At 40.2% G+C, this 18632-nt stretch overlaps 1 protein-coding gene across 1 annotated transcript; it reads left to right on the forward strand.

The window, feature by feature from the left end:
* Window positions 1-1252: 1252 nt before the first annotated feature.
* gjd6 (gap junction protein delta 6) lies at window positions 1253-6070 on the forward strand. Its single transcript, XM_047362671.1, has 2 exons — window positions 1253-3774; window positions 3862-6070. The coding sequence occupies exons 1-2, from the start codon at window positions 3311-3313 to the stop codon at window positions 4487-4489; spliced, it is 1092 nt and encodes a 363-aa protein (XP_047218627.1). The 5' UTR covers window positions 1253-3310; the 3' UTR covers window positions 4490-6070.
* The last annotated feature ends 12562 nt before the right edge of the window (window positions 6071-18632 follow it).

An 18632-nucleotide genomic window follows, 5' to 3' on the forward strand; every position in this document is an offset into this window, starting at 1 on the left:
ATAGGAGAAATATAATCTCTCTTTTTAATTTTCATCAAAACTCTTGCTGCAGCATTTGAATCAGCTGAAAGCTTTTAACTGCATTTTGTGGACATCTTGATAATAGAGAATTAACCCTGGAGTTTGAAGATGATTTATCATTTACATGAACAAACAGGAATCTGACAGACAAATAAGATTTAAAGCAGCCTAGTGCTGTTTGCTTGATCCCTACAGCATATTCCAGCCTTTCTAATAGAATATTGTGATCAACTGTATCAAATGTAGCGCTGAGATCTAAAAGAACCAGTACAGACACAAGTCCATTATCTGAGGCTAGGAGAATATCATTAGTGACTTTCAGCAGAGCTGTTTCAGTGCTATGATGAGCTCTGAAACCTGATTGAAACTCTTCAAACAGGTCATTGCTGTGTAAATGCTCACACATTTGATTAGCAACTTTTCTCAAGAATTTTAGACAAGAACAGAAAATTGGATATAGGTCTGTAATTTATTAAATCATCTTGATCAAGCGAAGGTTTCTAAAGTAAAGGTTTAATTACAACTACCTCAAAAGCCTGTGGTACATATCCATTTACTAAGGATTAGATTAATCATGTCTAAAATTAATTCATCCATCTTCTATACCGCTTATTTCATAGTGGGTCACGGGGGAGCTGGTGCCTATCTCCAGCAGCCTTGGAGATAGGCAGGTCGCCAATCCATCGCAGGGCTGCACAGAGATATACAGGACAAACAACCATGTACACGCTCATTCACACCTAAGGGCAATTTAGAGAGACCAATTAATCTAACAGTCATGTTTTTGGACTGTGGGAAGAAGCCAGAGTACCCGGTGAGAACCCACCCATGCACTGGGAGAATATGCAAACTCCATGCAGAAAGACCCCTGGCCGTGAGTCGAACCCAGGATCTTCTTGCTGCAAGGCAACAGTGCTATCACCATGCAGCCCAAATCTAAAATCTAAAGTTCAAGCAATGTGCATTACAATGAATCTAAAAAACAAATCTGACACTGCTTTGAATGGATGGTTTTCAAATGACGTCACAGTCACGTGACCACACTTCATGATCACCATCTTGGGTGGCAGCTGCAGGCGGTTTTCGTTGTATTAGTGTGATCAATTGTGTGATCAATTAATTGTATTAGCGTGATCAGTGAAGCAAAACTCCAGACCATTCAATTTAACTATGCAGAAAACTTGCTTAATTGTGGGTTGTGCTGCGCGTGGTGGTCAAGACTAACGTTCACTCTATCGTCTGCCAGCCATGACAGAAAATCAGTGTGAGAAAACAAAAACACTGAGTACACAACGTCGACTACTGTGGCTGAATCTGACATCCAGGGCGGATTTGGATAATGTTTGTCTACATGTATTGTAATAATATTGGAAAGTATTTTGCCAAGACCGTGAGCTGCTCAGTTGCATACTTACTAGTCAAAAATTATGTGCAACCAATCGTCCGGATTTGTGCTAAACAAACCAACATATGTATCCACCTTGTTGATGATTGCAATTTTCTTGAGGTACATGGCCTTATCAGGAGGCTGTAACGACTCTAGAGGCTTCGCCATTGTCAAAAAATTAATTCAGTGTTGCAATGTTGTGAAAAGCGTGAAGCCGTAGGGAGACACCCAAGATGGCGGACTGGAAGTGAAGCTGCGTCTTCAGTGACGTCAGTGAAAACCCACCATTCTTGCAGATACACCAGAATGCTTCCCACTCATAGCTGATGCACCGTCGTACCTTTGTCCAAAGGTTATTTCTCTTGTCCAGACCATGTTTCTCTAGACAATTAGCCATCATTTCACTGGGACCTACTGCACTGGCTTTCAGAAGACTGAAAGTATATGAAGCTTTCATGGATGGCACCATTTAAATAATACTGTACAACCACCTTTTTTTGCAAGTCTTTGCAAAACTCAAACTTTCTTTAACTTCTTTAATTAATTCAGTTTGTGCCATCTCAGCTAATGTAATTTTGGATTTGATGACTTGTGTATTTTGTATTGCCACATGCGCCAGGTCTTTTGGTCATGCATTTTGGTCATTTCATCCAATATGGTCAAAAAGGTTCCCTTAATTTCAGAGACCTCAGACTCTCAGGGTCATCATGAGTTTATGCAATATTTTGCACATTTGCTATTGTTTTAACACAGTGCCAGTTTTCTTCCACTTTCTTTTGCCGGTTTACATTCATAGAATTTAACATTGATGTATTTACCTTGTTATCCTTTTTATAATGATTGCACGCATGCCTTGCATTTATATGGAGCTTAAACCCAGACCCCTTGGATTTAGGATTGCTGGCTCCACAATTGTGGGTTGATACTTTAGTGAATCGTTTTGCATGATATACTTAAAATTACAGAAAGTTTTTATTTTTATTTTTTATCCATAATTAAGTTTATTTGTGTAAAAAGCAAAATCTTGACTTATTCTTGTGACAGTGACAGCTTACCAGGCCGCATTTGGTAATAGAAAATGATTGCATGAGTGCTTTTTAATCTTGGGGGCAAAGTATTTTTAGCCAAGGAGACCTATTAACTGCCTTTTTTTTAAACACAGATATGACCAAAACATCCTCTACACAGAAAAGCCTACCAGACAGCAGGGCAATTTCTTTAACAACCAATTTCTTTCCCTCCAAATTAGAAACATTTTATTCACAGTTTTTTGCCACTAATTGTCTTGCAGACAAATGTTTGTAGAACAAATTGTGCAGACTGTCAGGAATCTGACAGTCTACATGGTTTGTTAGAATGTACATCACCATAAAAGGAAGAGCTCCTTGGCTTTTAGAGAAGTAATCTGTGAAGAATGCTCTTTTACTGCATTATCAGTAGCTGCTCTTAGAAAGGAACGAGGATGGCTCGGTTTTAAAATGGATCCTCACAACAAGAGAGATGTGAATGTACCAAGTGACCTGTGTCAAGTGGGTTTCCTTATCTATGAAAGATGGGTGGTTCTATTACAGAGGCTCCACTGTGCATAGTGAGCCAGCAGGGCTGGCAAACATTAGGGGACAGAAGAGGCTTCCTCCAGACACGAGGTGCTCTAAAAGTTAAAGGAACTTATTCAGAAAAAAACAGATGTGGTTTATAGAAACAACAAATGCTAAACGATCTACAAAAGAAAAGGTACCATAGGTTACGTGGACTAGCGGGGAAGGAATTCTTTCACCTGGAGTTTTACGTTATCACTCTAAATGTTTAGGACGTTCAGGAGGAAGGTAGAATATTTTCATTGGACAGCTCTATTTCTGGCAGCTCTTCCTTAGTCAAAGCGGCTTGCAGCAACAGGCCACTATGACAGAGTGGAATTTGCTTAAACGTCTTCTTGATGCTGTCCATCATCACTCCACTATGATGGGACGCCTGTGGCTCACTGTCATGGTCATCTTCAGGCTGCTAATTGTTGCTGTTGCTACAGAGGATGTGTACACGGATGAACAAGAGATGTTTGTGTGCAACACGCTACAACCAGGATGTTCAACTGTGTGCTACGACACATTTGCACCCATCTCACAGCCTCGGTTCTGGGTGTTTCACATAATCAGTGTATCCACTCCGTCACTTTGTTTTATCATTTACACATGGCACAATCTATCCAAGCAGCCACAGAATAGTTCTCAGAAGCTGGGAAAAGAACCAAGGCATAAAGGCCTTGATTTAGAACAAGAAGAAAGAGAAGAGACCTTTAACTGCAGCTGTGACTCAGACAGTTGCTCCATCCGCTCCCATAAGCATCCAGGTCACAGGCTAGAAGATGTGCTGGGGGACCTCACTCCCCAGAACCTCCAAGAAAAGCACCTTAACAACACAGTGCCCTTGATCCAGACTCAAGGTCACACCTTCAGAGAGGGCAGTGTAGTAGTTCAAGTTGTTTCTGGTGGAGTTCTGTCCAAATGTTACATTTTTCATGTGTGTTTACGGGCTGTCTTGGAGATTGGCTTTGTCTTTGCCCAATGGAAGCTGTATGGGTTCCATGTACCTGTCCATTTTATTTGCACTTCTTCCACTTGCAGCCAGCCAGTGGACTGCTACATCTCCAGGCCCACAGAAAAGACCATCTTTCTGCTCTTCATGTTCTGTGTAGGAGTTTTATGCATTATTCTGAACCTCCTAGAGCTAAATCATCTGGCCTGGAAGAAGATCCGCCAGGCATTGAGACAAAAAGAGAAGAAGTCCTGGAGCAGCGGTCCAGGTATCCAGAGTGAATATAAACCGTTTCCACCCGACAGACCCTCTCTCACATCTTCTTTTGGCTTCAGGGAAGTGACCAGCACCAACTCTCTACCCATTCTGGGCCTTATGGTGGGTCACCAGCCTGACTGGAGCTGTGCACTGAACTGTCAAGGTGTGGAAATGGAAGTCACACAGGGACAAGCAAAGAGATCTGACTCACATAAACAAGACAGACAGCTTCAGAAGAGCAAGAAGGAGATTGAAAGGTGCAATCAGAGTAATGCTGACGTCTGGATATAGACTGACTTTGAAGAAGTGTGTTGCTGCCTTTCTTGCAGACGAAAATGGTCAAAATTGTCAGCTGCAGTGGAACACTGAAAAGCTAATTTTTACAATAATTAAATTACAACAGTTATTTAGGGAAATATTACATCAGCTTTATGAACTTTCTTATGGGATCACTTTGAAATGACTACAAAATGACATGGCTCGGTTCAATTTGAGGTCTGTTTCATTATCAGTATTAAACATACTCTTTCTGTGACATTTTTAGAACAAGGGCTTTTTGAGTCTTTGTACTTATAGACTGTCCCATCTGGGGACCATCCACAGGTTTTCTGTGTGTGTGAGCAGAGGCACTGACAAGATCTTAATCTTTAAAGTAGTCAATTATCAATTTCAGATGGGCTTGGTATCATGTTTTTGTTTTTGAATTTCACCACTATTTGTCTAAGATATTATTTCCTTGATCATTGTGATTAATAATTTTATTTTCTCTCCATCAATGTTCTTTTCAGATTGCATCATTATTTTCTGTTGAATAAAATCTCTTTAGTTAAATTTACCACTTCTAGCAATAATACAGTCACTTTATTTTCCATAACACTTTTTAATTTATCTTAGAGATTTATCTCCAAGATAAATATATGTCCAATAACTATTGGGCATATAATAATTATTAAATGCCCAACTATATTATATAAGATTTGGTAGACTAATATTAAAAACCTATCTATTTTTTCTTTTTTGTTGCTGTAAAGGGAAATATTTGCCCTTGTAAAATGCTGGAGCTCTTTTGTAAAGCCTCATTAAAAACATCTAACAGCAATAATGAAATTTGCTCTTTAGAGGCCTTAGAGTGTGCTTTAGAGTTTTGTTTATAGTTTGTTGATTTTTCTGTTTTATGGGTTTTTCAAGATGTTCTGCATTTTCTAAACTAATTCTTGGAGTAGTCACTTTGTTAAAAACATATAAGTGTGCGGCTCATCTTTGACATTGTAGTATAAGGTTTCAAATAAAACTTTTCAAATGTATTATTTATCTCCTTTAGGTCTCTTGTAACATGGCCATTATCTGTGAATTTTTGTAATAATCCTTGATGCAGCTTTTTGTATTATTTGTTTTGTCAAATCCTTGTCCACTTGTTTCCCTGCTTATAAAATATATGCTTTGCTTTGATTGAGGTTTTAATGGTTCTTGTAGTGTACAATAATTTAATTTCTCTTTGCAAAGTACATTTTTTTCTATGTAGAGTTACTGACAGGGTAGACGAATTTTGTCTGTTGTTTCCTCCTTCAGTTGGGTTCTCTTTTCTCTTTGTTGTTTATTTTCCAGGCTTTTCTATGAAATTACTTGTCTTTTAACGTATGCCTTTAGTATCTCCCAAAGAGTGGATCTTGTAATGTCTGTAGATTGACAAATATAATAATATGATTTTTGTTTCTTCTTAGTATGTTATCAAACCTTCATGTCCTTAATGTTTGATTTTTCCCCCAACGCTCTTCTAACATTAATGTTTTATAATTGCAATATTTCACTAACTCTTGAAGTTTGCTGTCTATTAATAAAACAGGCAAGTAATAAGAGTATTGCTGCGCTCTCCATGGATCTATGATTTTATAGGTTTCTATAAATTTCCTTCTATAATTCCTTTGAAATGTTTTTGAACCTTTCACTCTGTACGTTCCTCTTCCAAAGGCAAAGATTTGCACACTACAGAAAGCTCACAAGAAATAAAATAGGGATCTTTTTCTTTAACCAATCAGAAATTAGTCTATAGTGCCTTGGGTGAGAAGCATGTGGATTAGTCAGACCTAGGCTACATTGATGTGCATTGAAGTGTCAGAGAGCCCACAAGGACCTCTGTGTCTCCAGTGCCAGCTCCTAGAAGATCAGCCCCCACAAGAAAATCTTAGTAAGATAATGTAACTTATTTTGCGAGTGAACAGGATCAATTATTTCAGTCATCTCTGCCTTGTACCTTTCTCTAGTCAATCTGATGGGGATAAATTGCCACAAAATCCCTAGGCTTTCACAATGGTTCATAGCTCTCAATTCTACCTAAAAAATATTGTGGTCCTGCTTCGGCCGTTTTCTATTTTGGCATCCAGATCCACATGATCTCTTTAGATATAAAAACATCATGCAAGCTGATGTCTTTGGATGCTTTAAGTGCAAGTTCCTCTGAGATCATTCCAGGTAGTAGCTCAGCTGATGAAGGGTCTTTTTTTAACTCTCCCTACCCTCGCAAGGACACAATGTGTTGACTGTTTGGGCAGTTTGGCCAGCCACACCAGCTTTCTTTGACAGTAATAGCAGAACTAATGGATGGACCAGACATATGTATTGGAGATGTAATAACCTTTTGCATGTTTGCTTTACAAGTGTGCTCTCTGTTGAGCATGTTTGAGCAGTTATGCAATATAATAGGCATGATGGTACTCCAGTATGCATCTCATTTTTCCAGGTTAATTAGATAGCTTCCCTATGAGCTTAAAATCAAGCAGGCTTAGAAAGAGTTTATCCAACCAAGGTTCCAGTTCATAAGTTCTATGATATTGGAGAATAGCTGGACTTTAAGATGGAAGAAAAAACCACAAAACTGGTGGGGTTGGTAGAACCTCAGCGGGACTAAGTATAAGTCCAAGAATACGTAAAACCATAGCAATATTCTGTTGTTGAATGCCTCAATGTACCACTCACCCATAAAAATCATCAAACAAATAAAAATAAGTTTTGGCTGATTGACATGTGGCACGATTATGGGTCACATCAGTCAATGTGCACGCCTCTCTTGTGCTGAAAACGTCTGATTTACTACTTGGTTTGCTAATTAGCTTTTGTTAACAATAGAAAAATTATAAATTTTTTGGGACAGTTTCAGTATAAGATGAAACGTCTGCCAAACCTTCCAGCTGAATATGATAACTTTGCAAACTTTCCTCCACATTTGCTGCTCCTTTACCTCTTCAGCCTTACCAGTGTTGTGATTAGTGTCTGTCATTCAGTTGATAAGATCCATTCTACAGATGGTGCTGAGCTTAACAGTCCTCTAGCCTTAAGTTTTGAACTGGCACTTGCTATTCTCCCCCTTTGGTTGTTTGCACTTTTGGAAAACTAATTTTCACTTGATACTCGATATTCTTGCTTCGCAGATTCAGCATGGTCTTCCTTCCATTTGACCCGATACAGGCAGTCTGATTACGGGCAGCTGTTCTATGCCTGCTCCCTCTGCCTGCAGATGCTGGTTCGCTTAAGGGCCGTAAATAAATTTCTGAACCAAACAAGCTGTTTCATGGTGGTATTGTTTTGTGTGTTTTCGAAGAAATGTATGTGCGTCTGAACAGCTGATTTTGTTTTTGTTTTTGGTAATTGACATTTTTATTTACTTTTACAACTTCTTACATGAACTGACAGCTTCTCATCACCTATTTTCTTCACATTCAAACTTTGGGCATATTATCATAGCAGAAAGATAGATACATAATTAAATAAGAATATGAAAATAATAAAAATAAAATAAACAAGTTACATATGTATATACACTTACATATAAAAAAAACAACAAGGAGATCAAATCATAATTTGTCTGTCACTAAATACCTCAACTCAAAATTTCTAATTATAAACCTCACAATTCCCTGCCACATTCCCATATAGCATGTAAAAATGTCCCTGGCTCTGAGCAGCAATTCTGACATAGATTGTTTGGCATAACTCTTATCCTGTGGATTTTTGATGGGGTGAAATACCAACTATGTATTAAATTGTACTGAGTAAATGTTCCCCTGGCCTCCCTTATATGCTTATTGGAATGTGACAATATCTTACACCAAGCCTCTTTCCTTATAACTGTTGTGTTCTTTTCCCTGTTCAGTGATCTCCTAACCGTAGTACAAAGGCTGAACGGGCTTAGTGAGTTTATTCAATACAAACTTTATTTTCCCACATCATCCAGAACCAACTATAACCTTCCTCTTTTTTTTTTACACGGTCAGAGACAAGAAAACTGCTTACATACTGTTGAGGTAAAATAATTCCACCACTAATACCTTACGGCCTCAACCTCACCCCAGTCCGGATGCCGTGAAAAAGAACGGGGTAGAACAGCAAATTAATATTAACACAAGTTTAATTTGGTAAATAAGTCCAATACATAATTGAATATAAAATAATAATACAAAGAAGAAAGATTACCTAAGGCCTTAGGGAGAGACTCGGATCAGCAAAGCTAGGGTGTATTCACCGAGTGGTCTCACCCACCATCAGTGTTAAAGCCTCTTATACCCGTACTTCAAAGCTGACTGCTGAAATCTCCCCTCCAAGAATTATTTACGAAGTCTGTGTCGCCGCTGTAAATTAGCCAACCCCCGTGGGAGTACGTTATTATCTATACCATGCCCAACAGCCGGCATTTATTGCTTTACTGCCCATACAGCCGGCATTTACTGCTTACAGCTGCTGGCGAACATCCTGACCTTCTTCCAGCCTGAACCCCACGGTGACCTCTGTGACTTCTCTCTCTAAGGCTCACACGTTATATCTGTTTTATGCTTACACATGCAAACTGAACACATAGTATGAAACTAAATGATTTTAATTCTCAACAATACACGCCACATACAACATGCGAACATCATAAATCAAACAGTTCTCCATAAAGGCCATGTACCCCCGTCACAGTCAGGTGTGTACTGTATAAGTAATTACTTAAAGAATCACACACAAAAATACCAGGCTAATGAAATACATGGTTACTTAGCTTCATCCAAAATGCCTCAATTGTTTCAAATATCAATTTTAGCAGCAACTACTCCTTGAACCTGTAGAGCGTGTAGTAAAAAAAACTAAATATGTAGCAGATAGAACAAGAACACTTCAAACAGGGTGGATGTTACCATCTAAATAAACAACAAGCTGCTAACCTTCGAGCAGAAAAAAAACTTTTTTTTGTTGTTCATTTCTTTTTTTGTTCTTCTTTGTTCAGGGTGTAGGGCAGCGCCGACTCAGTTAAGAGTGCTTATTAAGCCACGTCTAGTGGCTGATCCAGTCATCAAACATATCCGGGGCTCTCCTTGTCCTCCACGGCCTCAACCCAGGGTTAGTGATTAAAGGTTGATGCCGTCTTCCCCTCTGTGCCGGACGTAGGATACCAATGTCATCCTGCTGAAACTGTGTAGGTCAGGCAAGAGATGAACTAGTGTGCGGTGAAACAGGTAGAGAGGAATCAGCGCTCTCGATATCACTGTCGTGGGGGCTCCTGCATTTAAGGAAATGTCCCAAAGCGTGATGGGCCCGACATCAGTGCTTGCGTCTTCATCAGACGCCGACACCTCCTATGGTGTCTGTGTTAGCCGTCTGTAAACCCAGCTATTGTCCAATGGGATTCTGGCATAATAGACCTTAAGCTTGTTGTGATGGAGTACTTTGATCTTTGACCTCGGCTCCTTCCGGATGTGGTACACCAAGTCGTCAAGACGGCCAACTATGAAATAGGGGCCCTTGTAAGCTGGGAGGAATTTACGCACCCTTTTCCTTACTCTTAATCAAATGCCACATGGCAGTACCCACTCTGCACTGATTCTGACAAACGTTCTCATCATATTGCCTCTTTATTCTCTCAAAGGCTTTTCCCAGAGCCTCCTGGGCAGGCTGGTGGGAGAGTTTGAGCCTTTGTCTAAGTTTTAAAACATAGTCCGGTAGTGAACAGACACTGCTATGATCTGTAGAGAGATCATAGTGTTACATTTGGAAGAGCCCTTCCACCAGTGTTCCTAGAGCTCCACATTTTCTTCGAATTAACTCTTGTTTTTTTGTCGCACAGAAAATCTTTAATTATCCTTTCAAATTGGCTAAAAACATTGTTATGTATTTTAATAGGCAACATCATAGATACATAATTAATCTGTGGGACCACCACCATTTTAATAGCAATAATTTTACCCAATAAAGTAAGGTTCAATTTTCCCCACCTATCCAAATTTGTTTTTAATTTCATCAGGAGAGCATTTTAGAATGCATAATTTGGTTTCAGTATTGTTCCCAGATACTTCATGTCAGAGGGCAACCACTTGAAATTAAATGCCATGATATGTCTGGAATGGCATGATGCTGAAAGTGGTTTGCCCTTAGAAAGAACTTGACACATGTAAGTAATGCTGGTAGAGATTGCAAGGGATCTACAAGGGGCTTGTTTTCTCTGTATTGGCTCGAATAGCCAGAGCTAGTGGCTTCAAGAATATAGTAAAAAATGAATGGAGACAAAGAACACCCCTGGCGGGTTCCGCATGAGAGATGGTAAAAGTCAGACACTAACCCATTGGGTAAGACTGCAGCCCTTGGGTTGGGATATTTTGTCTTCACCCAATTACAGAATACAAGCCCAAACCCAACCTTGACAGAGTAATCATGAGAAAGCCCCATTCCACCCTATAAAAGGCCTTCTCTGCATCGAGTGAGAAGGCTGCGACCGGGACTAATCTAGATTTACTCTTATGCATGATGCTAAATTGGGCTTCTCCTGAATACCTATTTTTAATAAAACCAACTTGATCACAATTGATAATATCTGGCAATGCTTTATCAAGACAGGAGGATGGAAACTTAATCAAAATCTTACAGTCTACTCCTAAAAGACTTTCTGGCCTGTAATTTGATGGATCTGATGTGTCCCTTTTTTAGGAATATGAGAGATCAGTGCGTCATTAAATGTACCAGATAAAGAGCCTGTATCTAGTGCCTTTATGTAAACTATATGCAAAATTGGAGTCAAAATATTGATAAATCTCTTATAATATTCAATTGGAAAGCCATCCAAGCCTGGTGACTTTGCATTTTTCATAGACGAGATAGCAGCCCTAATCTTGTTTTCCATTATAGGGGTTTCCAACTTTGCTTTTTGTTCATTAGTGAGAGTTGGTAATTGCAGACCAGAGAAAAATGTTTCCACCTACTATTTAAGTGTGCTAGTGAATGTATACAGATCTTGGTAGAATGACCTAAATATTAAGTTTCTTTCTTTCAACGATTACATTTCTTTCAACGATATTACCACTCGATTATCCTTATAATCATTGATATATTGTTTAGATTATTCTGTTACTTTAATTGTCTGGATAATAATCTACCATTCTTTTCATCACCTTCATAAAATTTTGTTCTCAGCCTAAAAAGGACATACTCTACTTTTTTGTCATTGATATCATGCAATTGATATTTTAATTTGCAACTAGTCCGGTATTTATCATTTGAATTTTGTCTTGACAAATCCTTCTCTAACTCATGCATTTCTTTCTTTAATTTCTTTTCTCTTTCCAAATGATCTTTTTTAACCTTTGCGGCATATGCAGTATCTTTCCTCTTATGTATGCTTTCGATGCTTCCCAAACTGTGGCCACCTTATTAATGGAACCCATATCAATTTTAAACAAATTTTTTAGTTCCTTTGCGCTCGAATTCTTATATTAGGCCCAAGCAGGAAAACTGCAAGGGCCTATTGTAATTGCTCGAATTCTTCTTATTATTATTCTTTTTCCGGGGACTTTTGGCAGGGCAATATGGGGACTTTGCCATATCCCAAAACTCACCAAATTTGACCCAAAATTGTCCCCCGCGTGAAATTTTTGTTCTTTAATGTCGTCGTCACTGGGCGTGGCCAAACCACTTAGCCACGCCCCCAAACGTGAGATAGGCCAAACCGTAAGTCGTGGAGATCTGAAATTTGGCACAATGCTAGAACTCCTCAAAACAAGAAAAAAAGTATCTTGGGGGTATGCCCTAAAATGCACAGGAAGTCGGCCATTTTGGGTCAAAGGCCGATTTTTGCCCGTTTTTCACTTTTACTCACCTCGAACTTTAACTCCTCCTTGGGATTTTGAGCTATCGACTTCATATTTGGCCTATATGCAGTTAAGGGATGGGGGATTAAAAGTTATCAAAATTGTGAGTTTTTGAACATGTTTAGGGGGCATGGCCGGGGCACGAACTTGGCGTTCGCGCCAAAAGTGAAAAATTGCAATAACTTTCCCAAAAAAAATACAAATCACACCAAAGTTGGCATGAAGGAGGGCCTTCGGCTTCCCGACAATCCTATGGGGTCATATGCTGACATCATCAAAGCCACGCCCCCTCAGAACCGGAAGTCTCTTTTTTCTCTTGGAAAGGTGCCTCTATGACCCACTTGACCCAATCAACTTGAATCTGTGTCAGAAGACAGATAACTAGTGGGTCTAACTTCGTTTGAGGCACAGTGACTTTTCAGAAAAGGGCGTGGCCATGGCGGCACGGCGAAGTCAGACGTCACGCCATGGCCATACGTTTGCCTCTAATTTCCACATAGATCATTTGATCTGCACCAAGTTCTATGTGATTGATCCTTGTCCAGTTCCCAACAAGGATCTGATGACATATTCGGTGGGCGTAGCCTAATTCGTCCACAGCGCCCCCTACAGAATTTCATAAAATCAGCCCCAAGCCATGCTTTGACCGAGGAATCTGAAATGTGGTACACTTATGTATCTTCTCAGGACCTACAAAAAAGTCTCCTGGAGCATTGGTCCAAACCCAACAGGAAGTCGGCCATTTTGGATTGAAGTTGCCATTTTGACTCTGTTCTACCCGTTTCTAGCCCGCATATTTGAGCGAACTCTTTCTACAGCTTTTGACTTAGAGACTTGAAAATCACTCAGTATACTCTTAAGGCATTGGGGATCAAAAGTTATCAAAAGCTTTTTGATACATGAAAGCGTGTGGGCGTGGCCTCGCCTCAAAATATGACTTCTCGCCAAAAAACACTAAATGGACTTAGGTCCTACAAGGAAAGTCACAGACACATGAAACCTTTTGGGATTGATCTGCCGCTAGGCCTGAACAATTTTCACTAGTCATATGCTGACATCATCGAAGCCCCGCCCCCTGAGAACAGGAAGTGTCCCGTTTTCCTTTAGAGAATCAATGTTTGATCATTTTCACCTAATTAATGTGAAACTGTCCCAAGTAACAGATAACACGATGCTCTTAGACAGTCGACAGTACTTACTGCTTTAGTTGGAGGGATTGAATATGATGGCGTGGCGAATTCTGATGTCACGCCACGGCCATATGTTTGCCTCTAAATTACACATGCATGGTCCGATTCACTCCAAAATGAATATGCTTTATCTTTGTCAACCCCCAAACAGCTCTATTGGATTACATTTAAGTTTGGATCAACAGCGCCCCCTAGGACACTCCAAGGGCTATATCTCCCTCATACATCATCGGATCCACTTGAAATGTAGTATACATGATCATGACTTAATGATGGACATGTTGACACAGTCAATTGATGATGTTGTTTTAGCCCCACCCACAAACAAACAAGTGAGTGCAGCTTCCATCTGAAAGGTCAGATTTACTCGAAATTTTGAATGCTTTTTGCCAGACTGAAACTCTGCATGACCGAAGATCATATGACATGTTGCTCAAAGTGCCACCTACTGGCGACATGTTGAAGTGACGCGGTGTCATCGTATGTGGCATGTAGGAGGCGATGCCAGGCTCCTGCAGTTGCTCAACAGCCCGAGTTGCGCTGAGGGGTGCGAGGGCCTTCAAAGCTGCTTGCAGGTTTCTAGTTATTTATTATTATTCCGGGAACTTTTGGCGGGCCAATATGGGGACTTTGCAAAGCCCCTAGATGCACATGCTTTTACCCAAAATTGTCCCCCGACTAAAATTTTTGATCCTTAATGTCGTCGTCACTGGGCGTGGCCAAACCACATAGCCACGCCCCCAAACGTGAGATAGCCCAAACCGTAAGTCGTAGAGATCTGAAATTAGGCACAATGCTAGAACTCCTCAAACCAAGAAAAAAAGTCTCTTGGGGGTATGCCCTAAAATGCACAGGAAGTCGGCCATTTTGGGTCAAAGGCCGATTTTTGCCAATTTTTCACTTTTACTCACCTCGAACTTTAACAAACTCCTCCTAGGGATTTTGACCTATCGACTTCATATTTGGTCTGTATGCTGATAAGGCATGGGGGATTAAAAATTATCAAAATCCTGAGTTTTCGGCCATGTTTAGGGGGCGTGGCTGGGGCACGAACTTGGCGTTCGTGCCGAAAGTGAAAAATTGCAATAACTTTCCCAAAAAAAATACAAATCACACCAAAGTTGGCATGAAGGAGGGCCTTCGGCTTCCCGACGATCCTATGGGGTCATATGCTGACATCATCAAAGCCACGCCCCCTCAGAACTGGAAGTCACTTTTTTCACTTGGAAAGGTGCCTCTATGACCCACTTCACCCAATCAACTTGAAAGTGTGTCAGAAGACAGATAACTAGTGGGTCTAACTTCGTTTGAAGCACAGTGATTTTTCATAAAAGGCCGTGGCCATGGCGGCGCGGCGAATCAGACGTCACGCCATGGCCATACGTTTGCCTTTAATTTTCCCATACATCAGCTGAGCTGCACCAAATTCCATGTGATTGAACCTAGTCCAGTCCCCAACAGAGATCTGATGACATATTCGGTGGGCGTGGCCTAATTCGTACACAGCGCCCCCTAGAAAAATTTAAAAAATCAGCCCCAAGCCATGCTATGACCGAAGATTCTGAAATTTGGTACACATATGTAACGTCTCAGGACCTACAGAAAACGCTATTGGAGCATTGGTCCAAACCCAACAGGAAGTCGGCCATTTTGGATTGAAGTTGCCATTTTGACCCAGTTTTGACCGTTTCTAACCCGCATATCTGAGCGAACTCCTCCTACAGCTTTTGACTTAGAGACTTCAAGTCACTCAGTATACTCTAAAGGGATTGGGGATTAAAAGTTATCAAAAGCTTTTTCATACATGAAAGCGTGTGGGCGTGGCCACGCCTCAAAATATGAGGTGCGAGGGCCTTCAACGCTGCTTGCAGCTTTAATTTACATTATCTTTCTTCAGCATTGCAAACCTTCGATTTCTGTAAATAAGGATCATAACCCTGTTTTGTTTTCTTGAATACGAACTATGAAAGATTTTACCCACCCAATCTCTTTTAAACTTTTTTGCCTCTTCCTCTACAGTAATTTGAGAGTCCTTTATGGATGCTATGTCTGTGCTTTTAAATTTTAAGTATGCCAAAACATTTTCTTATACTTGGATTCCCACATCCTTTTATATTCCATGATGTGAGCTTTATACATATATTCATCTGTTTTTAATGTAGAAAAAAAGAGAGAACAAAAACCCTCAAACACTTAACCATGCCATCTTACTACAGTTAAATATATGAAGGCCCTCAAAAACACATAATACATCTTGTCCATTTAAACCTGCTGTCTTAACAAAAAACACAAACCAGAACAACATGAACACCCTTCTGTGCATAGTGTTGGGGTCATCCATTTTGGTCGGACAGACCAAATAGGCTGCGGAGTTCAACATGCACAGCTCAACAGACATCGCAGCTCTGACGTCAACCGGGATTATAAAACCCGCTGAAAATAAACTTTCGTTGCCATTTCCAGTGTGTCTCAATGGACGACGCATCGGAGGCGCATATCTGGATCAAAAATTATCAAAAGCTTTTTGCTGCATGAAAGCAGGTGGGCGTGGCCAAACCTCAAAATATGACTTCTCGCCATTGAAGACGAAATTGATATAGCTCCTACAAGGAAAGTCACAGAGACATGAAACCTTCTGAGATTGATCTGCCTCTGGCCTCAAACAATATTCACTGATCACATGGTGACATCATCAAAGCCCCGCCCACTGAGAACCGGAAGTGTCATGTTTTCCTTTTCATGGTCAATATTTGGTGCCCTTCACCTAATCAATGTGAAACTGTCTCCACCCACCAACAAACAAGTGAGTGCAGCTTCCATCAGGACGGTCGGACTTCGCCCAAATTTTGAATACTTCTCGCCACAGCAGAACTCGGCATGACTGAAGATCGTATGAAAGATCGTATGAAGATCGTATAAAAATGCCAGGTAGTGGGGACGCGTGGAATCGAGCAGCGGCCATGTCAATGGCGTGCGGGTGGTGATGCCAGGCTCCTGCAGTTGCTGCACAGGCCGAGATGCGCTGAGCTGCGAGGGCCTTCAATGCTGCTTGCAGCTTTAATCTTTTATTATTATTGTGAGGTAGTCATTTCATCCCCTTTGTGTAGAATAGTGCTTGTTAGTTAGGTGATGGTTTTTGGACCAGAATGGTGGTATACCAGAATTATATGGCTTCAATAAATCTTCATACATATTATTAAGAGAAGTGTTTGTGTTTATTTCGTGCAAAAGTGATTAATATGTCAAAATAAGGTTGAAGTTCCCCACCTTCGTTGAAGCGGTTGATTGAAACGTGGCATGATTTTTGGTTAATCATTTGTAATTATTAGTAAGAATTTACTAATTGTAATTATTAAGGTTTTGAGCCCATAATCACAACACCAGAGGACATCTCTGACTTCTATTCGTAAGAAATTATTTTGGTTAAGAAATTATTTTTCTGAATTATGATTTTTAATAATAATTTCTGATAAATAATTACTAATCAATAATCACAATCCTTACATTATTGGCATCCCTGGGTGGGCCTTGAAATGATGTATACTACTATTGCACAAAGTAACACAACTGTGATATCCTGGAAGCTTATGACCTCTCTTGTGGGATTTGGTGAAACTTTGCAGGAGTGCTTGTAAGCTAGAGGATTTATCTTGACTAATATTAGCCCGACTCTACTGCATTCTAACCCGGAGTAATAATATACTCCTAATTGTAATAATAATCTTTCTATGGTGCTTTGGTGGATGTTCTTATGATGTGAAATTTAAAGCAAATTTCACATAGAAGGAATTTTTGTGATACCTTTTATCGTTTTGTCATAAAAAAAGGTTTGTTTAGGAGTACCAAATCTGTCCTTCCCAAAATCGCTTAAAATTGAACAATTTCAAAATTATCCACTTTTGTACACTGTCATGCCTCCTACACGGATTTATGTAGACACACCAAAATCTCCAGGATTGTTCACCGTTCCCTGCTGATACCTCCGGTCCAGAGGTTTTTTGGATACCTTTTATCGTTTTCTCGTGAAGTAGGTTTGTTTGAGAGTGAAAAATTCACCTTCACTCGGGTTAAAAATGGTCAAAATTATCCACTTTTTCACAGGGTCACACCTCCCAGACAGATTTTTGTAGAAACTTGAGAAGCTCCATGATTGTTCAGCAAGGCCTGCTGATTCATACGGTGCATGAATCAAATCGATAGCCCTTATAGTTTCCGAGTTATTAGATGTTGATCAAGAGCATGATCAGGCATTTTTGTGTTTTTCTCCATTTTTCCCTTTCATTTCACCTAGTATTGTGCCTTTAATATTATATTTTCAATGAAAAAGTGTTAATATTCTCGTTCCCCTGTCTGTTCTGAGAAAAACGGTCCATGAAATACGTCGATAGCCCTTACGGTTTCCGAGTTTAGGGGCAGTAGTTTGGGAGCATGATGTAGCTGGTGTTACAAGCCGGGCAGAGGCGGATAGTGCCGACGCTAGCCATGGTTCTTCTTGAATCAGTGCTCTTAAGCTGTCGCTGAAGAAAAATGGGAGCCGTTTGTCCGGTCTCACCGTAATTTATACGGACCGGGGTGGGGCCCACACAGCAGGTGGGCGTGGACTAAAGTTTTCAGTGCTGCGCTGCGCGCGAAGGGATAAACCCACTGGCGATAGCCTTAAGGGGCGAAGCCTATACGAAATAGAACTGTATGTGACTCTGCCTTTCTTCTCTCCCTGTTTCCTACTCAGACACACACAGGAGCCTTGACACACACACACACACCCTGGTTTACTATCTTTTTGAGGACTTTGCATTGACTTCCATTCATTTTCATTCATTTCTATGGCCTAAACCTGACCCGAAATAGTGATAGTGATAAATGTAGGTAGTTATCTCGCCGTAAAGAGATTAAAAACGACTAGGCACCGTAAAGTGAACTGGATAATTTGGTTGTTAACATTCCGCCGGAAGGGAATTAAATTAAGTGTTAAATGGAGCTCATCAACTAAACTAGGTCGACCATACATATTGCTGAAGGGACATAAATATGTTAAAATACTAACTGTGTGAGTGTTGTTTTGTGTGTTTGGAAGACTAAGCATTTTGGCAGAATCTTAGTAGGATTCTGCTGGTCTTGTGTTTTCTTTTGCCCAGA

The sequence above is a fragment of the Girardinichthys multiradiatus genome, chromosome 4 (genome assembly GCF_021462225.1).
Source record: "Girardinichthys multiradiatus isolate DD_20200921_A chromosome 4, DD_fGirMul_XY1, whole genome shotgun sequence".
NCBI lineage: Eukaryota > Metazoa > Chordata > Actinopteri > Cyprinodontiformes > Goodeidae > Girardinichthys > Girardinichthys multiradiatus.